Raw genomic sequence first — 24,139 nt, 5'->3', positions numbered from 1 at the left:
CCCACTGCTGCTTGTTCATCTGTTATGAAAACAGACGACGCCGGGGGTCCACTCCTCCTCTCTGTTACGTCAGATGTGCTTTGCTCAGGGCGCACACACATATGATGTGCGCAAAATGTAACCTTTACCTCACATCCCTTTTGTTTCTGCACTTCTAGCTCAGAAATCAAGCTCAGCCTCCCCCTCTTGCTGTGTTTCCTGACGCCAGCGTCAGACGGAGAAATGAGAAAATGACCCAATTACAGTGCAAAGATAACCTGCACTGGGAGGGCTGGTGGAGTGGGAGCAGGGGAGATGATGATGGGAGAGAGGAGAGGGAGGAGCGGGGTCAGTGTTTAGACAGTAAAAGGAGCTGCAGTGACATCATCAGAGCTGGACTTCTTGTCATCACAAAAAGAAGAAACAGATCAAACTGATTAAGAAATGTGTTGTGTTTAGGTAACCTGCAGCTGCTCCCTTCTCCCTGTTAGAATACACACACACACACACACACACACACACAAGTGAGGCTCTGAAAGTGAGAACAGTGACATCCCTCGGTGACAGCGGTGCCGGTTGGCACATGGCTGGATGCTGCAGAAGATGCCTGGCTGCTGCAGTGTCTCTGTTAGCCAGCCTGTCCTGCTGCCACCGACTCAAAGGCAGCAACTCTGATGCTGTGCAACGACGCGGTATGCAGAGTGTTGCATAATAAAGAAGCCATGCTGGTAAACAAGAAGGGCAAGGACCACATCCTCCCACTGCAACGAGGCTTCACAGCTGCAGTGGACGCCGTCGTAGCATGTCGCTAACATACTTGCAGGAATGTCTTCTGACAGGCAGCTTGAGGAACAACATGTGCTCCGGTGGCCTGGCACATGCGCATACAGATACAGTACATACAACACACACTCTGTGAATACACTGCATCAAGCTCAGTCACCCCTATGGAGGAAACAAACACACACCTTGGTTGCAATAACAAAAAGTGTGGAAAGACATCCTGCCTGATCCTGTTGAGAAACTCTGCCTATTGCATCCATGAATTCCTGAGATGTAACACACACACACATACGCACACTCAGTAAATGTCAAGCTGACAGCAGTCTACTCACAAGTGGCTTCTGAAAAGGCAGATATCCTCTTTTCTCATCTGTCACAGGGACTTGTTACACACTGCTCTCCTCGTCCTCCTGTCTTTTACCGGCAGACTAGAAAGCGAGAGTGGCTGAAGACAGAAAGATCTGCAGTGCTGGAACTCTGTCAGTATGCTAATGCCGGGATCTGCTCTGCCTCCCTCTCTGTTTCTCTCTCCTCCCTCCCTCATAGTTTCCTCCAAGGTCAGTGGGTAGTATTGCCTATTTGACTCCTCCCTTAGCGGACAAGTGCTTTCCCCCCCTCCTGCACCCTCCTACAGCCTTGGACACCCGGGCAGTAATTACCGTCATGATCCAGATTAACTCCTGGGTGTGCTCTTGTTGTGCTACGCTGGGCCGGGCTGGACAACACACAGACAGGATTACTGTGTGTGTGTGTGTGTGGGGGGGGGGGGGAGAAGGTTTTAGACCCCACAAGGAGGGCCAGGGGCAGCCAGACAGGATGGGATGGGACAGTCTTAAACCCTGCTGGAGACAAGAGGGAGACAGAAAAGGACACTGAGCTAACAGCGTGACTTTAACAGCAAAAAATGCATCTACAAGGACAGAAACTTTCAAGTGTTTCAGCGCTGGGAAAACACTTTAGGAATGCAGAACACGATAAATCAATGGAATGTAGATTATAAATAGTAGAAGAAAGCCTTAAACTGACTGTGAGTTTACACCAATCTTCATCCCAAAACACATGAAAAGTACGCTGAAGGTCATCTCTAGCTGCAGCAGTGCTCTCCTCTCTGCATGGTCACAACAAGCGCCGGAGTCTCACAGAGTCATGGAAGAAACCAGACTTAAATAGTTTAGGACTGGCAGGAGATCAGGCTCAAGGAGACACAGCTGCAGCAGGAAGTGCTCGCCTGAATAGTCAACAATTCTCGCCATTTAAGTGTTCTCTGATTCAAGTGCTACATTAACACAATCAGGCTGTGAAAAGATCAATGTGGTGACTATCTGAGTGAGCGCACTGGCTGATACTTGCTGTAGAGCGAGCTCAGGAGCATTGCTGACTGTTTAGCTGCTTCACTCAGTGGCTTTGGATCCTGTGATGGGATTAGAGGGGAGAAGCGTCTGATGGGATGAGACAGAACTCAATGTATGCGCAGGAAGTACTCCTTCACCACAAGGGAACTGTGAATCCACAATAAGATTTGTAGATAATCACACTGATTGACACCAAAGTGACATCAGTTTGGGGAAAATGCTGCTTTGTCCCAGTAACTGAGCAAATTTTACTACTGTGCACATGCTGGTTTCCATTCCCATTGTATTGCTTTGTGTTATTGCCTTCCAAGTGTTTCTACTTTCGTTGAAACAGAATAAATCAAACCCTGTGTAAACCAGAAAACATCAAAAATCAACATGGTCTCACTCATCCTCCACAGACACTGCTTCACCAGTAATTAGACAGTGCCTGATCACACATATTCCCCTTCATTCTTTCCTGACAAGTTCACAATTCCTCCATTGACAGTGAAGAGCACATGAAACAACCTCTTTTCAAAGACTCCCAGAAACATCCTAGGGTGTTGGTTACATCATCCACAGCCAAAGGAGCAGTCTTTGTTGTGATCAGAGCAGGGTTGGTTTTCTTGTAATGTGCTGACACCCTGTGGTTGTTTGTGGTAAGTACAACACCTGCAGGAGAGCTTTGATACTGAATGAATGAGATGATATATGATGGTATTTGTATATGTTTTGGCTCCTCAACTCCAAATCAAAATGTACCTCACCATTCCTATGGATTTTAATACAATATACGGCTGCCACTGTGGGTGCAAATGTAATGGTGATAATGTGTGACAACTCAAAAGACGATTCAAAGAAGTTTCACACAGTGTGTCGACACATCATATCGTACTCACTTAAAATTCGAGGACAAGTCAGGTGACAGTTTCTTTTGTATTTCAAGACTTTTGGAACAGCATGCGAAAAAACAAACAAAAGAAACACAATAATTAAAACATGCAACATCAATAAATCATAAAGTTGGGCCAGCCAACGCATCATTTTCCCAAAATACAAGATGCAGAAATAGATGAGAAAAACAACACACCAAAAAAATAAGAATTATAAAAAGGAGCTAAACACAGGTGGATGGGCTGTTTTTACAGTACATGACCAGCAGATGGAGGCATACAGTGTGACATTGGTAACACCCAACATGACCGTAAGAGGTGAAATGGAAAACCAGACAGTAACCCGTCTCCCTGCATATCAAAGGAGACTCTATACAATGACAATGTTTGATTAGCTGGATTAAATTTCATCATGTTGTGATGTAGCATCTTTAATAGGACAAAATATTATAATTTCGGCTGGTAATCACAACCTTCGATACCATGTGATGGAATGACGGTAAAACAGGACAAACAGAGAGCTTCTGTCGTCTGTTCAGGTGAGTCCAAAAGGCACGTCACATTGCAAACAAAACAAGATGGGAGGGATGCTCGCTCTGGTAACATCTGTACAATACTTCTACTCACTGCCAAAAGGTTTATAACCCACCAAATAATACTGGTGCACACATATTCTCAAGTCCTGCTTTTAAAATCCATAATTTTCCTTTTTATTTCATTTAAATAAAATATCACTTCAGGCCCCGAAACATCACAACATGTCGGGGGGAGGGTCATGTCAAAAAAAAAGGTAACCTAGATTTCCAACCAGTATGATGACTAAAAGAGACATTTCAGGTGAACAAAATTACATGAGGCAAGATAAATCCAAAGAAAGCACATTAACATGACCGGTTGAAGTAAACCATAAATGACGACACAAATACAGTACACATTTTGTCTTCCTGTTCTACCAAAAAAAGGCAAAGTAAAAACAGAATACTGCATGAAACAGAGATGGTGCTTCAGTACATAGTTAATACAGGTTAATGTTAAAAAAAGAATACTGGTCTCTGTGACTTTCCCTCATTCAACAGTTCAATCAAACTCTCTCATCGCTGATTTGTCTGCACGTGAATCTCTTTCTAAATGACCTGAGCTGTACCAAGTAGTCTGCATACAGTGCATCGAACTACACCCTAATACAATACACCCTAATTGTCAAGTACATACTGAAAGTCTTCATCCGTGACTTGTAACACACATGTGTAACGCCGGCCTCTGAAGTCATGTTTGAAGATTAGTGTGATTTTCAAGGCCATTCTTTTAGGTCCGTCTAGCCGCCTGTCAGCTACTAAACATGAATTAAAAACACGGGACATGAACGCAAGTTGTCCACAAAAAACAAGCATGTACTGTAAGTCACAAAGGATCAACTCAGACTAAGTGTGCTACTGCAGTAAGTACGTAAATACTAGGTAGTGTTAACAAGTGTTATCAGTCTGTATGGATGGCCCTTTGCGCCTACTGTCTGTGAGCTATGACCTTACTGTAGGCTCGTACAGTAGATTGGGTCGGGTGAACTACATCACAGTGTCAAGGCATAGCATGGCTCATCATGGCAGAAAACATGAAGTAGCACCTGATGGTGATAAAGAGGTTAAGGGCCTGCATCAGAAAACAACAAACACCTGTATGGTAGTCGGTAAAAAATTAAAGGAAATGTCTTAAAATGACATGTCTTAGGGAGTATACTTGTTCAGTGAAGGCAGCATGAGAAGGAAACCATGACACAGAATACTGAGTCTGAAGAAATGCAGCAAAATCTCAAATAAGTCCAGGATGTGGATCCACAGTGGCCAGGACTTGGCGTGATCACACCCTGATCCACAATGAAGTGCAGGACAGACGCATGGGCAGGACGAGTCCAGACATGTCATCTCAGTTTCAAGGTCCGACATATACTGCTCATATTGTTCTTCATTTTATAACACTGTCTCTGATCGGACATACTGCAGTTGATCTGATTCTGTACTTGGAGCTGTATCAACCATCCTGTCGTTCAGTCCTGCAGCTTCCTCTCAGTTAGAAATCTCCATCAGCCACCTCTTCTCTTCAGTTTAGCAGGACCATCTCTCTGCTGTACACCCTCGGGGGACTTCCATGGGAAGTATTGTCAGATTAGGCGAAGCAGGCAGGCAGGGTCAGTGGCATGACTGGTTCGAGCTACGGCCTGGGGGCCCGGGGCTTCAGCTGTGGTAGCTGGGCACAGCTGCCTGTTTCTGGGAGAGACGCAACAGCTCCTCCCTGATGGCCTTGATCAGGGAGGCGGAGGAGTGGGTCGGAGGAGATGTGTCCAGGGGCGGTGGGGCTGACAGATAGCCCACCCCCGGGGTCTCTAGGTGGACAGGGGGTGCTGAAGGCTCCCTGATACCACTCCTGGGCGTCTGGAAGATAGAGGAGGACGAGTAGTCAGGACAGTCCAGGAACTGAAGGCAGAGAGGAAGGACAAACAAGAGGAGACGGAGGAGGAGACAAAAGGTGAAGAAAAAAGAGGAAAAATATCAAGTGACAGAACTAGAGTGTGAGAGAAGAAGAGAACTAGCATAGATTTTCAGAGCAGCGCAACACTATGAGACAACTAAACATGCACTGTATAGCAGTGGCTCCCAAGTGTTGGGTCGCAGTCCAAAAGTGGGTCGCGAGTCCATTCTGAATGGATGGCAAGTGACTCACCAAGAAACACTTTTTATCTTAAAGTACAGTGAATTTCCGGCACAGAGCTTTTATTTTGAAGTGCTGTTTCCTGCTGTAGAGTGAGTGACTAACATACAGCTATCTAACAGAGACAGCAAACTAGCTGGATGACATGACCAAACGCAAATATGACACTGAATATATCAAACTGTGTGGACCTTGAACTAATGACAAAGGAGTTAGTGAAATTATCAGTGTCTTCCGAGAGCTGATGGTAACTGAAGTGCACTGACAGACTGGGATATTAAATCTCAAATATGTTTTGTCTTTATCACATTTAAATTCCTTGCCTGAAGTTCTGAGGAATGCCTCTGCACCTCGCTGGTCAGGACCTGTAGCTCCAGGTCAGAAAAGTTTTTCCTACTGTGTTCCTGGTGTAAAGGCAATGTTTATACTTTGCCACATGGATAATTGCAATCTTACGCAAAAAAAAAAGACAAATTGAACTCCGCTGCACAACTTAATGGCTGTGTATGCACTGTAATATCATAGGTGCAATATCTTTTATCGGGCAGACAAGTGATTCGCAGTTCATGGTACTATCAGTGGCAACAATCTCTCTCTCTCTCTTTTTTAATATGCCTGACAGAGAGCTTAAAGGATAAGGCAGGTATTATTCTATATTCCCCAGAAAAGACGTCTCTTAATACATTCTGCTGTCTCTAGCCCGTCAGCCGCTCTCAATCCTAAACCCATTTGTTCCTACTGTAAATGTTTTTATCTTTAACACTGCGTCACAAATATGTAGTTTCATTTTTATAAAAAGCTCTCTAAATTTCTAAAACTGATTGGCACTGTCTTTTTTAGCAAACAATACTCAAACAGGTTTAAATAGCGCATTTGTTGGGACTATTTTCAGCCACAGATTGATACATTTGGAGCTTTAGCGAGAATTTACAGCAGCAGGGCGATGTGTATGGGACTGGCTAAAAATAAACTACAGTACCCATGTTCATGGTAATTAAAGAAAACATCACCCAGAGCAATACTGTGGCTCACTGGTGTGTTTTTATAAGTTTCTGGACAAACATGGAGCTCCCTGAGACACCAATAGTGAGCTAGATTTGTTCTTAGGTTCAGTTCATTGTTGATTTTTGGTCTTTTCGTGGGGATTGTTGACATGAAACATTTACAATCCTATTTCAGGTTTAAACATATAAAAGACCTCCTTGGTTTTAAAAACATTCAATTTGTGATCCACTCACTGCATCTTTTTCAGGTTCTGCCCTGGAGAAGTTGTCACCATGGTAGTGGTTCCACCCGATGCCTCCATTCTGCCCTGGGGCAGCTCTGAACCCTGCTGGGTAACCATTCATCCGACTGGACAATCCCACCTGTGTAAGATGATGGAGCTGGGCGCCTACACACACACACACACACACACACACAAACCACATCAGAGCTACAGTACCTGAAACTCAATCCTCAGCAGCTTCTCCTTTAATATGCTTTGATGCAATCACCACAGCCTAAAAAGCACTCTGTGCTGCACTCTATATGGTAAATGCCAGAATCCATTTCTATTAGTGTAAGTCACATGACAGCAGCAGCACCACGCCAGCTCCTTTAATAATTTAAGAGAGAGACAGGGCTTTCTCAGTTTAACAGGTTTATAGAGTGGAGGTGTGTATCTGTTTGAAGGACCAGAGCTGTGGCCCACATCCAGAAATGATCTCACCTAAACCATATCCACAAACAACCTCTGAGTGTTAATTACTAATGTGAAAATATTTTGTATTCAAATCAAGCTGTGAGAAGTGGAAATGAGATTAAGACATATGCACACCTTTGGCTCTGTTTACATCTGAATCCAGCAGTATTAATGGCCATAAAACACGTCTAAGGCTGTTTGTATGTGTCTGCATGTGTGCAGTCTCCACTTGTACCTGTAGTTCCCCCTACTGGTCGCGGCCTGGCAGATGAGGGCAGCTCATCAGAGTAGAGGCCCCTGCTGGAATACAGGCTGTCTGGCTGGAGCTGCTCACACTGCCCTGCTGTTTCTCCTGGTGGCAGGTAGCTCGAGCCAAGGCCCTGCCTGAAACACAAACAAATATATCTTTCATTCTTAATGAAAAACATATTGTGGCAAATTTCCTGGAATTCTTGTCAGCTGCAGTCTCTACACCAGTCTCATATCAACAGATCCATTAGAACAAGAAACACATGTGGCATTTCCTACAAAAGCAGTGACATCATGGACGTCTTCAGGTGTGGATGCTCAAAGATTTCATTGTGGAGACTAATCACCTACGTTATGGTGAAGCCAGCTAATGAAACTTAAAAACTTGTGTATCTGTGAAGGTGTTTGCATGCTTGACAACAGGGTCATCGCTCACTCTGATTCTACAGTGTTTTCTACTGTATGTGGGACAAACAGCAAACTAAAATTGATCTCACATGGTTCATACAGTCTTCAACATTTCACAATTTAAAACCACTACAACTAATTGGTTGACTGATACTTAAGTTTCACAGTCACAACTTCTTTGACCAGAAACACATCAGTTGTGTGTTCTTTGGCTGTTCTGCTGTCTAGAAAATACACTGACATCATGAAAAAACCTGCTAAATGTGTGTGTGTATCTGTGTTAGGACATGAATGGGTGAGTGTGTTCGGGTATCTTTCTGGAGCCCGTCCAGAGAGCATTGCTTGGACCTGATCCATTAAACCAGTAAAATAAAGATGACTCTTGTTTCATTAGTCATGAGGCCCAACTCACCAGATGCACCTAAGGGAAAACATTCCCACTGGTAACGTGGTGGAAATTAGGCTGTACTGATCAATAAGAAATCACTTTGGTGTTTGGAAGAAGTGAACGTCAAATAAGCACATTATTTATTAATTTATAAGTGAACACTCGATTTTTATAGACTACTACTAACCTTGGTATCAGGCCTTGGACAGGAGGAGGGGACAAGCTCAGCTCAGTAAACCTCTGGGGAAGACAAGAAAAGACACACCGTGTTTAGGAGAAAGTGTCTAACAATTTCTTATATATGCAAAGCCTATTGCTATGTACAGAATATTTGGACAATGGGACTCACTTCAAACACTGTAGTTAACAGTTTGTTGGATATCCGTCTTTTTTACAGCTGACCTTTTACAGCCTATTAAAGCACCGAACCTGCAAAAGCAGAACCTGCAAATGGCTTTTTATGGCTCCACTGCTCACTGTTAAGTCACTCTCTATATTTGTCACCTGGGGTGAACACTGGCGTTGGACTTTAGGGGACAGAGTCATGATTAATGTACGCTGATAGCTGTGAAATGCATTTAAGTATTTATTTTAATTTGATTATCAAAGTGATAATTAAGCTATACGCAAGATAGGAATATGTTTTGTTTTGGTGCCATAAAACATCATATCATAAAAATGAAATACTGTTTAGCAGTCCTAATACTGATGCCTCAGTGCTAATCTGAGTGATTTCATGGGCGAAAAAACTCTACAGCTTCCTGTAACGCTATGATGATGCTTTTCCATCTCTAAACAACTCCTGTTCTTTTCCGTACATATTGCCCATGGGCACTGAAAAGCTTTTTTTATTTTAGCTCAGCTCTACCCTTAAGCATGAACATCAAAGAAAGGGATATGCTATAGATAACTTTTATTCTGTCTCTTGGCAGCTCCACCCATCACATGAAACACTATGAACACAGTGTGGGGCACAAGCACAGTATTATACAAAATCCAAGCTTAACGTGTTATCAAACTTCGGCGCTGCATAAACTGACCTTTGTATGGTGCTGCTTCGCACAGACCTCCCTTAAACAACCCTAAATACTGTATAAGTACAAAAACAAATACACTGAGCTTATTATTCCAGCAGTCCTTAGGGCAGTTGACTGTACCGTCTTTGAATCCAGCCTACAGTGACAGGAGCTAATGCAGATCAGGCATATGCAGGGTAAATTCCTGTACAGTCTTAGGAGTTGGAGATAGCTGACAAGGGTTGTGAGGTCGCAGCTTCATGGGGGTGACAGATGGAGGAATACTTAACTGATTAGTTTGCTAAGAGGACGCGATTAAACTTGAAGCTATAGGCTTCGTGCTGTGAATGAGCTGGAAAAACCTCGAGAAAGGGAGGAGATAGTGAATAGAAAGGATTTTGTGTGTTTCTATTTAGTGGTTTACTGCTCTTCCATTACAGGTTTGAACAGGGAGCCTATGCCTCTCAGTGTGTCCCCAGATTAGTGACAGAGAACAGCTTACAGGAACATTAACTAGCAAAAAGCTTAGAGACCCACTTGTTGCTAACGCATTGCATTTCTTCAGTTCATCCTATATCCTGTAGTGGTAAGTGTCATTGATGGCTACTTACACCAGGGAAAGGGCCAAGAGCTTGGTAGGAGGGACCCCAAGGTCTGGGGCCACGGCCTGGAGGGCTGGAGGCAGGGGGGTTGGTGTTGACCCCAGGGAGAGTGATCCCCGCCGTGCTGCCCTGAGAAGTGGGCGACACTAGGGCAAAGGCATCGTCCAGCAGGGAGTGCATCTGCTGCCGCGCCTCCTCAATGGAGGGCTGTGGAGGCATGTAGGGGGGTGGGGGAGGGGTGTGGCCTGGAGGAGAGGAAGCGGGGCCGAGGAAGACGTCATCGGTGGGGGAGGGGCTCCTGTGAGGGGATCCTGGACCTTGGTCTGGGTCCGACTGGAGTAAACATATTTACAGTTAGAGACGTACAGGTTATACAGTCAGTGTCAGATTGTAAAACCATGACTCCCCTGTACTACTTACTACATAGGCCACGTTGTTGACTCCAGGACATTTTCTGTAATTAGCATCACTGTCATCAGTGATGAGGTGGTCTTTGTCTGCCTCCATCATGCCTCCATTCAGCTGCTCCTTCATCCTCTGTTTGGGAGAACGCCTCCCTCGACCACTGAGGAAAAAGAGGGAGAAATTATCATTAAAAGCTGCACTTTTTGTCAAAGTCAGCAAATATTTCTTCACAGTCCATTATGTGCGTGTGTGCTTGGACTAAGTCACACAAAACTTTTCCAGCCAATCAGCGGCAGTGCTCATACACAGTGGAAAGGCCATAGATGTACAAAGAGAAAGGCAGTGGGAGTGAGAGGGAGGCTAACAGGTGTATTTGTTTGGGTGTTAAGCTCAAATATTAACAACCTTTCTCCAGAATTGCTGACACTACCTTAAAGCTGCTTTTAAGCATTTTTCATTTACACAAGCCAGAACAGATGTAAAATATAGACCTACAGACCCCCACAAAACCAAACAAGTGCAATGACCCAAACCTCTTCTTGGACTCCATGAAGATGGAGGGCATCTGGGCATCTGGGTCCAGGATCTTATCAATCTGTATCTGTGCTTTTTGATAGATGCGATCCTGGTCCTTCGCATCATTAAGGCCACTCGTCATGTCGTCCATGGCGGGAAAGTCGTAGTGGCCCTTCCTCTTGGCCCGCAGACGTATCTTGTTACGATGGTGCTCGATCTCTGACTTGTGCCTCAAAGCTACCTGAATCTGAACAGTCAACAGTAGACAGAATCTTTAAAGTATGCACAGATTAGTCTAACAGTAAGTTCAGACTTCAACTAGCAGATGACATTTTTTATTTACATGCATTACACACTGTTAGTGACACACTATATCAGCATCTGAGAAAAAATAATACTATGTTTGTTTTAACCAGTAAATTACCAAATTATAAATTCCAAAGGACTCGCAAAACTATGCTGCTATTAGTTCCTCTTTATTCCTCTGATAAAATTAATTCAAGTCATGGATTCCTGTGTACCTGAGCAAATTTGAGCTTGAAAGACTGTAATTTTCTTTTGTAATAAAGAAGGAAGTTTAACATCAAAAGATAACAGTGTGTGAGCATTCACTCTGGTTAAACACCTACATTTGTCATTCTTTTAATCCAAACTAATTTTTCTGCAGCTTTCCAATGTGGTTGCACGAGTTGGATGAATTTTCCAGCAACAACTATCTTTTGTGCCCTCATGCTCCACAAGCATCAATAAAAAATCACTCAACTACAGAACACTCAAATGGCCCCTCCACATCAGCAGATTGTCTTTTATATATTAGCAAAAAACACATTTTACACTTTTGGATTAATTTATATGCTTAAAAAAAAAGATCAGTTTTTGCCAAGAAGAACAAACCTCTTTGTTGATTTGGTTTGTGTCGGACAGTTTGCCGTTGATGGGCGGGCTGTGCAGTGGTGGGACAGGCATTGGCTGCATGGCAATAAGCTGGATTTTGTTGGGGAGTCTCTTGCTCGCGTCTGTGGCGCGAGACATGCGATCGACATGTTCAAAGATGGCAGCTGAGGACAGCTGCTCATTTGTATCAGTCATAGGAGGAGGACCTGAGGAACGTGGAAAAAAACATGACAGTCATAACTCAGTCAGCTCAGTGTAGTCACTGCAAGTCTAAACTGCTATTGTGGAATTAAACTAGGGGACAGAGCAGAGATGACCACTGTATAAGGATCTGAGATATGGTCCATAACAAAAGCATGACGCAAATGTTTCCGACAGTGACATGAAATGAACACTCATTTTCGAAAGCTTAACTTCATTTCAAACAAATGTCTCGGCCTTTGTTTGTGAAGCTGATTGTCTCTACGCTGTGACAGTGATGGATGGTGAGAGCAAGCCGAGCACAAAACTACAACAGAGACAAACGGATGACACACAGACACAGCTGCTGGAGGTCAAGCCTGAGGTCTACAGAGACACAGATAGAGAGAGGACAGACTCTTACCAATTCTATTCTTGCCTGCAAACAGCAACAGAAAGTGAAAAAAAAGAGTTTCACCACAGAGAAGGAGATAATATAGAACTGTTACTGTATATTGTCAATAAAATAAGAAAAAGCCTTGTGAATTGAAGTCTGGCCACCGTGAGTGCTGTTTAAAAGTAAAAAAAAAATAAATGAAAGAAACAAAAAGGGAGGGAAAGGCAAGTGAGTCATCTAGGAGGTTGGATTTCTGTAGCTGATAAAAGCGTCTCCCTAAGTTCAATTATCAGACAGAAGAAAGAAAGGAGCTGCTTCTGATGAGCAGACAACACACTGATCAAAACGCAGGCTGACAGAGCAGAAAGAAAGACGGCACCTTACATAACACTGAGTGTGTCTTATATACAACCTTCTTATAAACATTGTGGCAGAGCATATACAGTCCCAGGCGGAGATTTATCAATAACAAAACAGAGACCATTCCTCTGTGGGTGAGTCAGGCTGTAGTCTGTGTGCCTGACTGCCTCTGGCTCCAGCACGTAGTCACTGACTGGCATTGCAGGCTTGAATCTATCAACAAGCTGTCAGATGGAGTAACTTCAACTATTTTTTCCTTTCTCCCTCCTCTCTCTCTGGACTTCTTTCCACCACTGAATACACTTCCCACCAGGTGTTTCTATTACCTTCACTGTTCCCCTCTGTAATTTTGATATCGTTGCTTGGTTTGACGCTGCACTTTTCCTCAGTCCTCCTCTGTTTTCTCCTCTTTCACCCCTTCACACTCTCCCCTGCCCTTAGTCTGCCCCTCTTGTCAATCAAATCATGCCAGCTTGAGTTGCTCTCTTTATGTCTGCCTCAGTCCCTTCAGTTCCCTCCTCCCCCTCTCTGTGTTTGGAGGAGTAATGTGAGTGTTGCCTAGACTACTTGCCATTTAAAACATTGATGGGGACCTTACGGGTCTGCTTGCTGTCGCTGGGCGTGGCGTGAGCTCTCAGGTTCTCCTCGGTTGATTCCCGCTCACTGGAGTGGTCACTTACCACGGAGTCACCGTCAGACGGCGAGATCCTACCCAGAAAACACACACACACGCATACATAAATAATACAAGTCTAAGAACACACTAACATGCTGAAATGCCATGCATAATCGAAAATAGTGCTTTTCCACAAAGATAAAAGCTGAGGAGACTTCTGAGAAATGCTAATATGATTTGAAGCTTGTAGTGCCACATGCTAGACAGTATTTCCACTGACAGAATTATTCAGCTCCTGATGAATTTGTCCTGGCTGGCTATCGAGTGAGGAGAAACAATCCCATACTTCACGAAAACACTGGTGTAATGGACTCTATTAGTGACACAAGTTCATAAATGCATGAAGCAATAACTGGTGTGCTACTGTGCTGGTGTCACACAGGGATAGTTAGTAATGGTGCATATGTATACATTTAAATTACCACTACAATGAAAAAAAATCCTAGTACATACAGCATGTGTACATTAATTTAAAACTATTTAATATTGCTCTAAAAATTTGCAAATAATCAGACAAATATATTTAACTTAACCTAACATACTGTGAAATACACATTCTGCAAGAGCAAATGAAAGCCCTCAATGTCTAGTGCATAAATAATTGATCAGAGGATCTGTCAAAAGCTTTTTTTGTCTGGTTGACTGACTGTCCCAAATGAGTTGGGGGGGGGGGGGGGGGGGGTCAGAGTGATGGGGTAAAAAACAACCTCTGTTAAATGTCTAAATAAGTGTCTTTATAGGGTGGAGGATTCAAAGTTAAACACATTTTGGTGATGAAAACAAGAGAAAAATAATGAATAATCATTTGACCATAACTCTTTTTGGTCCTTTTTTGTTATGCAACCTACAGACATAACCTGATGTAATTTAATTATCTAATTTCCTCATATTTATTTTGACTCTATGAACTGTTTTCTTAGTCAAAGTTGCTCCTCCTGCTCTGCACTACCAGCAGCACTGACCTTCCTCGCCTTCCTCGACCGCTGCGGGACGCCTTGGTGGAGGTTTTGGATATGGGCGTGGGGATCTCCCCGTTCTCAGATGGACTGAGGCCATCTTTAAGGGACAGGGGGAGGGGCCCAGGGCCGGGGCCTTGCGGGCCAGGCTCCTGGATCACCATGACATCATCCTTACTCTGCTGGCCAAGGTGCAGCTTGGCAAAGTCGAAGCCTTTCACACTGGGAGCCTGCAACTGAGGACGGGGACAGAAGAGACGGAGAGAGAGGAGGGTAAAAGCGTTTTAGGAAACATGGAATGGAAATAAACTGTAGAGAGCCATTTAGCAGATGTGACAGAGGCCAGATAGAGTGTGTGAAGTAATTAACAATACTGTTAGTGTTTACTTTATGACTGGGACATATTCGGTAATGTTGTGTGGAGGAGGAATCATATTTCAAGATGACGCTGTTGCATCGTGACATTCATTTTTTAAGTGTGTGATTTTACAACACATTGGTCAAATCATGGTATATTACAGTAGTTCTCAACCAAGGGACTTCCAGGGGGCCTTAGGGGGTTCCATGGGGGGCCCCCAGAAAATTGGGAGTAGTTTATTTTAACTATCTAAAACAGTATAGAAGTAAGCCTTATGGTCATAAGAGTGACTAATCTGATCATAGGTTTCACTTCCTAAACAGTTATCTCCTCCTGTAGACAACTTTAGTAATGTGGTCTTAGCAGGGGCGTAAATATAGACAGTGTAGGCAGTGCGATTGCACTTGGGCCCATGAGGTGGGGGGGGGGGGGGGGGTTACATAGAGTGGGCCCTCCAGCAATGTGTTGGGTGGAGAATGGGCCCCTTTGAGTGACTGCCACCTTGGAAATATTTTCCAAAGAAGAACTCATTAATTTAAAAACTGTGCCATTTGCCATATATCTCAAACCCATCTTTGACATGTTTTTTTTTCTTTTATGTAAAATAGTCAACAGCATCTATTACAAAATTATGCTTATTCCACATAAAATATAATAAACTATTTTTTTTTTAAATTAAATTAATAATTTCTCATTTTCTTTGGTATTTTTTGTGATATACAGATATGTAAGGATGACTGCTGGGTAATATGCATGTTAATGTTTTCCGGTGTCAGGTCTCTGATCATATGACGAGACGATATGTGCACCTAGCGTACAGTATTGGGCCCGTCGTGATAGCCTGCACTGGGGCCTGTCGTAACTACCTTACGCCACTGGGTCTTAATCATATCTAACAACCAAAATCCTTTCAGATGGAAGGCCCTGAAGAAAAATCTTATTAAATGGGGGTTAGTGACTAATGTGTATCAATTTAGAGGTGCTTGACATGAAAAAGGTTGATAACAAACCACTGATAGACTGTATATCATTACAGAAACAGTTCTTATGACACCTTATATTGTCACCCAGCCCTACTTCAGTGGCAAATGTGCAGCGAACACAAGTTCACACAGACATGTTTTGTAAGGTACATAATTACGCTGAATGACTGATGAATGGATGTCCGAGAGGGAGACTCAGACAGGCAGACATTAATGAGTAAAGAGAAGGAGGAGTATGAGGAATAGGGACAGGAAGAGTTGCTTGCTCTCCTTTGAGGAGGTGGGGGGGATGGATGCTCAGGATGGAAGCAGTGCCACTATTTGAGTGCAAAGCCCTCGGGACTTTCCAACAGCAAAAGAGTAAACAGAGGATGTCAGATCTCAGTGTGTGTGTGCAGCTTGTGTAACTCTGGTCCTGTGATGTGTATAGAAGAGAGGAAAAGTGACGTGACATGTTCCAGTTAATTCTCCGAATTATACGTACACTCGCTCAGTTTATTGGTGCTAAATGTCTGGCTTAGAAGAAGCTTGTTGGTATAAACCTGCTAATCTAGCGCGACGCTTGCCAGTATGAAACTGCTAATCCTGAGAGAGAGGAAAAGAGAGGGAGAGTGTGCGTGTATATGTTTGCGCTCTCCACAGCATATAAACAAGGCCTGCCTTTGAAAGGGAAAGCATTCACATGGCTGCAGCTGATATAGTAAAAGCTGTTTCATTATAATTAGCGCTGATGCTTAATGAGAGAAAACAGCGAGTGATATCTCCCATACGCACTAATTACTACTCGGCCTGCTCTAATGGTAAATTGGGAAATCACTCACAACAAACAGACGATACATATGTCTATTAATCTACTACTTCGCAACACAGTGATGCTGTGTATCCCTCAGGATCTCTACACTACAGAGACACCGACACAACGTCTACAGTGAAATCCACTAAAATCTGCAACACTGGATTTTCTGTGTCTGGACATCACAGCCGGGTAAAACAGGATCCTAAAATCTATTCACGCAAACAAACACTAGTATCTACTGCACAATATACCTCCTCCTTGGCTCTCCTCCCTTTAGTTAACACTTTCATTTTGCCTTCTTTCTTCATCTCCGCTGCTTTCTTTATCACTGCTTTGCTTTCTTGTCGTCTTAACTCTTCTGGTTTGACTCCTTTCTTTTTAATCTTCTCCTTTTCCTCATCTTTGTCTTCTTCTTCTTCTTCCTCCTCCTCTTCTTCATCTTCTTCTTCTTCTTCTTCCTCCTCCTCCTCCTCCTCTTCTTCCTCCTCACTGCTCGTAGTCTGTTTGCTCTTAGGAAGAGGTACTAGTGTCTAAGCAGAATTAAAATATTTGTAATGGTGATGCCCTTGTCTCGGTCTGACACATCCCAAGTTTCAAAAGCTGACTATCAACAAACACACACATAAACTAGGTCTCTTCTACATCGTCTAAAACACCACCAGACACTGCTCTGTACCTTCCCTCTTTTAACCTTCTCCTCCTCCTCCTCCTCCTCTTCATATTCTTCTTCCTCATTCTCCTCCTCTTCCTCCTCACTAAAGTCCTTGTCCTTTTTACTTGGAGAGAGTGTCTGCTGAAGAGAGGCCCTTGATTCTCTGAACGAGGTCGTAGACTGGGAGAAGGGGAGTTGCGTTAAGTGACAGATGAGTGTTATAAGCAGAGAAGGCAGGCTAAGTGATAGTTACTTGTGCACATTAGATTAATCACATTAAACCAGTGTGTAGGGTTTAGATCACAGCTCAGCTCAGCCTAGAAAAAAAAGCAAGTGGAGGGGAAATGAAAGCCAGACACAGACAGAATGATCAACCAGTGAGACAGGAAGCTAAAAAATACCCCCCCGCCCAGACAGGCTGGTTGTAACTCAGCATAAAAGAAAAAATCTATTTTAGGAGTGGAGTGATATTAATGATGAAAGAGTCATGACAGCACCGCAGGTGTTTGCTACTCACACAGATTTTCGGTTACCGTGGTACCACAGAGAGTACGGGGCTCTCTGGGTTTGTTTGTCAGTGTAGCAGAGTAAAGATGCTAAATATCTGCACATTAGCCCTACATGTCTCCTTTACATTAATGTAACTATCAAAAAAAAAAAAAAAAAAGACTTCAAATAGCTTCTCACATGATGAGCTCGGAACAAAATTTCACGCCTGGTCTTTACACCAAAACAAAAACAAACAGAGCATGACAGCTGGGCTTTTGGAACTTGCTTTGAGCATTAGTATTGTGTTCAAGTGACAAAATAAATTAGTACCAAGTTAGTTTCCAAGTGGTGTTATTGTTTGCACCGCTGTCGAAAACTAAGACAACCAGGGGCCTGTACTATGAAGCAGAATTTGAAGTCAGCGAGGTTACTTCGGGGTTAACTCAGCCAGGTTTTCAGTACTACGAAGCTGGTTCTCTTTTTAGTGGGAGAAATCACCATGGCAACTTATGGTTCTTCTAACTTCTAACAAACACAGAGATCATTTACAGTATAACACCAAACAAAATTTTAGCAGCATTTTAACTTATGTAAAGTTTATTTTTGTCTGCAGTGTTTGCTGACAGTGTTGCTATTTTACACTCTGATTCCATCTCATACACCTGCATGATGAAAACTAAGATAAAACAGATACTATTTTAGTAGTAAAATAATCCACACACTGTTAATTAGCTCCTGCTATTATAAACGCCACATTTTGGTCGGATAGACCTCATCAGTAATTAACTAGGCTACTTGTCCATCCTTTTCTGCAGGAGCAGAAACAGTGTGGCATTACTTTTAAGTTTCATCATCATCCAACTAAATACGAAAAAAATACTCTATGCTGATGACACATATGTATTACATACATATAATTTAAGTCTCAGCCGACGGTGAATTTTTGGATAGTATTCACAATATTTCTACAATTTCCAATATAAGATTTCAGAGTATTGTTAACATCCATCAGCACTGACATTTTACCATCTCGCAGTCCTAGGCACTGTCAGTACCGTTTCATCATATATCATATGAAGCAGCCTTCTTCATTCATGGTTCTGATGATGTTGCTTGTAATTAACACCCCCGCCTCCTTCGCATTAATGTGCTTGTTGCTGGATAGGAAAATTCAGAGTTGACTGAACTAGCTGATAACCAGCTTTGTAGTACCGGTTATCCAGACGACAAATTTTAGGGTTAGTCAAACCAGATAACAAAAAGATACCCTGGGTAAGTTGAACTGGCTTCGTAGTACAGGGCTTTCCATTTCCCTGAGAGCCAAGCAACTACCAAAGTTTCCACAGTTACTGTGATTGTTTCACTATCCACTTTTCTGATGCTGGAGATAGTAACTGCACAGAACTTGATACAGTGATATTTCTTTCTGGGCATAGCTATTGATAGCTACCAGGGAAAACAAAAGCTCTATCCTCTTCCTGTTTTGGTTGCGCAATGACTGGCACACTTCCTTTGTGCCGTGAATCAAGCCTTCATTTTCCTGGGAGATTGTACTCAGTGGGAGACAGAGTAGCAAAGTAAAGGCTTAAAGGGAACCAATCTAAATGCCAGTCCTGTTATTACATTGTGCAATCGACATTTACTTTATCATAAGCATGTTATTCAGTGTCTTTGATTCTCTAGTAAACTTTACCTTGTTTCTCTCAAAATTAAGTGATGTGTTTTTTAGCAAAGACTATACAGTTCGTCATCTCATTCTTGTATAAAGAAAAGAAAGAAAAAGTATCTGTTTATCTGGATAATCCCTATAAGAGACGTCAAAGAACAGAGGAAATCTGTCTTGTGTCAATTAACTCTAGGGCAAAAGTGACTTTTAAGTATGAGAGATGCAACGCTCAGACAAGAAACAGCCTCTGCGCAGCCAAACTGCATTACTTCTATTTCAAGTGAAGTTTTTAAATTGTCACGAACTGAGAAGGAAAATGGGACAAAGGGGAACTGAAGGGCAGGGTTGTTGGTGCTTTCAGTAAAAGACTATGTAAGAAAACATCAAAAAAAGTTTTAAATAAAATAAAAGAGCAGCACAGGCCCATTACGTGCACTGGCAGCATCATGTCTTCTAATCCTGCTCGTGTCCTCTAATAAGTCTCTCCACTCATTAAAGTTTTACTAATCCCGTTTAAAAGAAGAAATGATGAGGTCCAGACTCTGCACGGTCCTGCAGCACACTCATGGCAATGACAGATACACCTCATTAATTAGCAGTTCATTTGAATTTAAAAGCGGTCTTGTCTTTCTGGCTCGCTACATTAGCTGCATTGAAACCTTTCTGTGCAGAATCAGTTGTCATAACATAACAGCATAACAAACATAACATGTGCTCTTTAAATACATACATTAGCGTTTTATGCACAACTGTGAGGTGATTATATCTTTCCATCAACTAGAAAAGTGACTGTGGTGCCAACTACTGTCAACGTACTCATCAAACATGACATTAAAAGAATGAACTGTGGATCTGAAATGACTTTGAATCACTGACACAAGGAAGTCGTATGGAAGTCAGACACTGTGCAACACTGATCAGACTTTACCTTCTGCCTCTGCTGGATGGAGGTCATGGCGTCTGGCTGGAACTCCAGCTTGTCCGTCCGACACAGTTTCCAGTACAGGATGGTGATGATGACGATGACTACGAGGAGGGGAATCACAACCCCAATGACGATCCACGTGTTGGTGTTCTCGCCGTCAGAGGGTAAGGACGCTATCTTCTCTACAGCTATAGACAAAGAGATGAAGTCAGAGAGAGGTTTTAGTTCTAAGTTTGATCTTCAGACACAAACACTCACCACAGAGTTGTTTTATCTGTGTACATGGTTCAATATTTCAAGAATCCTTTTGTTCCCTTCAAGCCTGTACACAAACACCTAAGCTAAACACGCAGTATCGTTGCTGGCTCTTGTCTCACTGCTGTGTTCTTTAATGCAGACTTTCATTAGCTTTAATTAACACTCATTTCATCCCCAGGGGAAAGTACCGTAAGAGAACACAGTCAGCACAGAGACACAACTCCCTTGAGGGGCTCTCATTAGGCCTTCATCCCTTGTTTAGATTCTTAATGAGGAAGACAGGCTTTTGGTACAGTGTGTAAAAGGGGAGGTAATTAGCTCAAATGCTACTATAAACATACAAAGGAACACATTGAGCCAGCAGTTAGCTTGTATTCCTTTTTTATTTCTTATTAGGAGCTTGTGAACAATCGTGTCCTTTCTCTTTCTTTCCGCTTTACTCTGTTCCAACACCTATTTAGCTCTACCCAGTTAAGTACAACTAGACCCTGAAAAGTTTCTTTCCACTGTGCAGTTCACATAAAAAAAGCAAAACAGTCAATGTAGTACACTGTATTTCAAGTCATACACCAGCAAAACGTCTGTTCCTTTTTTGTTTATATCCACAGGCCAAAAACAGTATTTCAACTTTATACCAGCAACTGGGAAAACAGCAGTGACTCAGTGTCTTGCTCTTCAACCCCTTTGGCAATGTGGGTGCTTGCAAATGTGGGAGCTTTAATTTACTTTGTCCATTTCAAAGGCTATCTTATTTATCACTACATCACTCTGCTGCCCTTGAACGTCTGTTATCTGCTATGCAAGAGGTACTCACGCTGTGCCAAAACGCCTTGGACACGATATCCCAAAACAATGGCAGCCCTTTGAACGTCCAGGCTGTTGAGTATGTTGGCTGTTTGAGCTGCAGGCATCCTCTGACCATTGGGACCCTCCACAAAATAAACTACCTCCAAGGGATGGTCTGCACCCACCAGCCGGGTTGCACTTACAACCTTGAAGAGGAAAAAGCAGAGAGATGCAGTTTGTCGTTTGTCCAGATGAGCTGAGAGTCAGCCAGAAGTACAAATGCTCATATACAAAATAAACATTAATAAATTAACAGGCTTTTGAACAAATATCCAATATCTAATAAAATGTAAGACCACCATTTGACATCAGAGCAACTTTAATCCATCTCTGAATACCGTAATCCAAGTCCTGAGTTGTGTGTATTGAACTACTGGAGTAGGAATGAGTGATGAAAGTGATAACAGAGACAGACAGGAATCCAGTTTCCCATAATACTTCAGGAGGATCTGGCAGTAGGTGAGGTCATGGGAGATTTCGACTCCTTCCCAGACTCTAAGAAAACTCACTTGGTTCAGCATGACGTTTGAAGGAATTAAGCCTGTTGGATTAATGTGGAAAAAAAATCCTTGTTCCACAGGACACATTGTCCTGTATGTGGAAAGGCTCCTTTATACCTTTGCTATTATATAATTACACAAAGCAGTCATTGGGGCTACTGACTACTACAAGATGGCTGCCACTGCTGTCCACCACTCTTTTAAACAGCTGGCAGACGTCATGGCATCTTATGTCTTTTTCCAAACATAAACTTGTCCAGATGTAGGAAAAACACTGACGGACACTCAATAAACCTTATTACTCATTAGCACTGCTCAGGGACCCAGGCTTGGGTTCCTCAGTTTGGTGGTTTTTAGCAATCATGTTGTTAACAGACTTTATATATCTGTTGATGAACTTTTACAATGAGACAACTGTTCCTTCTGTGTTTGTCTCCATTTGTATCCAACTTTGAGAACACACCAGCGTGAACTTCCTAAAATGTTCATCAACAACTTTTTTCCATGACCGAAACGAGACGCTGACGAGTTAAAAATAGATCTTTGATCATAAAAACCATTAAGAATTGTATGTTTTGTTTCATTGATGAGACAAGATGGGACTAAAATGCTAGTGGCGAGCTATCAGTCATTCAAAAATAAGAGGAAATGAGAACAGAATGATAAATTATTTTATGAAACGTATCTATAAGATGCTTTAAACCAGGACGCCAACAACAGCTGTGCAATTATTTTCTAATGGCTTATGAGCGGTATGTGATCAGAGGGCCAGCAGGTTGGTAAATGCCAGTAAATAGTCAGTGCCAGGATGCATTACTAGCCTGTAAAATACTCATGTCAGCGTCAGCCATTCGTGTGAGCTGTGAGTTGTAAATCGGCAGTAAGCAATGTGTGTCTGACTGTGGATAATTGATACAACCTGTCATCTTGATTACAATTCCCGATACCTGTATTGGCTTAATTGAATTTAAGAGAAAAAACATTGTGACTAAATGACTAAACATTGACTGAAATGTAATGATTTTTGTCAACTAAAACATTTTGTGTTGTTGTGGACTAAAACTAGACTTAAACTATGAATGATAAAATAATTAATATGTCACTAGGGCTAAAAGCATTTTTGTGTACACACTGAGACTAAATCTAAAATAGCTGCCAAAATGAATAACAGAACACACAAACATTGAGGTGCACACTAGTGTGAACTTCAATTCAAGTCCATTAAAATGACCATTAGGTGTGCAACGTGTTTTAATTTTGCTGTTGTCATAATGTGTAAATATTTTCCCTCTGCATCATATGCGGCCTAATAGACAGTGCTCAAGCAACTGGAAAAAGTGCTTCCAAAAATGAACACAGGGTCCACAGAAGATGAGGCGCTGCACTCTCCACATTAAAAATGGAATGTCTGACGAAGGCCCTAATGAGCAAAGTGTCACAATTTCAAAAATAAAAATGACTTTTTAATGGAGAGTGTGGTGCCTCACTTTTTATGGCACTGTGTAACATTAATCATATTTGAGTTTTTGTGACTGTGGAAACCAAAGTTCGGGCACCATGCTGTATTGAAACTTGCAATCCTCAGATAAAACATGCCTGGGAAACTACATATTCAAAGATTCTCTCTCTGATCTGTCGCTTATTTTGTAAAAGCAGTGCACATTCACTAAATGTCTTCAGGCAAAGGAATTACATAACAAATATTTTAATACAATATATATTTGTATGTATTGTGCACCACTTTAACTTAACATGACATCTGTGTAGCTGTACTTGTCATTGCTGCAAGGACTTTTACATGAGACATACTTTCACATACAAAAATATATAGAGAAATAGCACACTCATGATATATCAGCTCACGTTCTGTTTCATTGTTTAAATATTTCTCCATGTTGTCTAATATGTCTGTGTGTGTGTGTGTGTGAGTGCAGTCTCCCTCTGGGTGCCCTCAGGCGCAGCACAGTCTGCTGTCTGCATTACTGGAAAGAGTAAAGCGCAGGTCATGCCTGGGCTGACACAGAAAAATGGCTGGGCAGGCTCTCTCATCCAGGGTCTAATCCAGTCCATGCATGGTTATTAGAGTGGAAAGACGGCAGCGTGAATGTGTGTGTTATTGCACAACCCCGATTCAACCTCCTCTTTTATCCGTCTAGGCAGACTCATAAGGTATTCTCGTAGGTGACAACACCACGCTGATTCTGTCATGACAGTCTAGAGCATCTGTTTGAAATATGTGTCTA

The 24,139-nt window shown here is 42.4% G+C and overlaps 2 protein-coding genes across 14 annotated transcripts in view; both read right to left on the bottom strand.

Moving 5' to 3' along the window:
- The window catches only part of mical3a (microtubule associated monooxygenase, calponin and LIM domain containing 3a), a 116,073-nt gene extending 114,774 nt beyond the window's left edge, over window positions 1-1,299 (bottom strand). For 5 of the 7 annotated variants that reach the window (XM_078168059.1, XM_078168062.1, XM_078168086.1 and 2 more), the window contains exon 1: window positions 1,095-1,299. The gene's annotated coding sequence lies outside the window, so the exon portion shown is untranslated. The remainder of the gene's footprint in view (window positions 1-1,094) is intronic. The other 2 variants (XM_078168060.1, XM_078168081.1) reach the window with 2 other exon arrangements.
- Window positions 1,300-3,675: 2,376 nt separating this feature from the next.
- LOC117254195 (UPF0606 protein KIAA1549) overlaps window positions 3,676-24,139 on the bottom strand; it is a 50,113-nt gene continuing 29,649 nt past the window's right edge. For 2 of the 7 annotated variants that reach the window (XM_033622286.2, XM_033622287.2), the window contains exons 10-22: window positions 21,365-21,542; window positions 20,296-20,480; window positions 14,430-14,659; window positions 13,363-13,499; window positions 12,459-12,473; window positions 11,855-12,060; window positions 10,978-11,207; window positions 10,460-10,604; window positions 10,049-10,372; window positions 8,609-8,661; window positions 7,612-7,760; window positions 6,931-7,085; window positions 3,676-5,457 (exon numbers count right to left, since the gene is read on the bottom strand). In XM_033622286.2, the coding sequence (XP_033478177.2) occupies window positions 5,218-5,457; window positions 6,931-7,085; window positions 7,612-7,760; window positions 8,609-8,661; window positions 10,049-10,372; window positions 10,460-10,604; window positions 10,978-11,207; window positions 11,855-12,060; window positions 12,459-12,473; window positions 13,363-13,499; window positions 14,430-14,659; window positions 20,296-20,480; window positions 21,365-21,542 (2,247 nt within the window). In that variant the 3' untranslated portion in view covers window positions 3,676-5,217. The remainder of the gene's footprint in view (window positions 5,458-6,930; window positions 7,086-7,611; window positions 7,761-8,608; window positions 8,662-10,048; window positions 10,373-10,459; window positions 10,605-10,977; window positions 11,208-11,854; window positions 12,061-12,458; window positions 12,474-13,362; window positions 13,500-14,429; window positions 14,660-20,295; window positions 20,481-21,364; window positions 21,543-24,139) is intronic. The other 5 variants (XM_033622290.2, XM_033622289.2, XM_078168057.1 and 2 more) reach the window with 5 other exon arrangements.

The sequence above is a fragment of the Epinephelus lanceolatus genome, chromosome 5 (genome assembly GCF_041903045.1).
Source record: "Epinephelus lanceolatus isolate andai-2023 chromosome 5, ASM4190304v1, whole genome shotgun sequence".
Classification (NCBI taxonomy): Eukaryota; Metazoa; Chordata; class Actinopteri; order Perciformes; family Serranidae; genus Epinephelus; species Epinephelus lanceolatus.
This window is presented reverse-complemented; position numbering and strand designations above follow the sequence as displayed.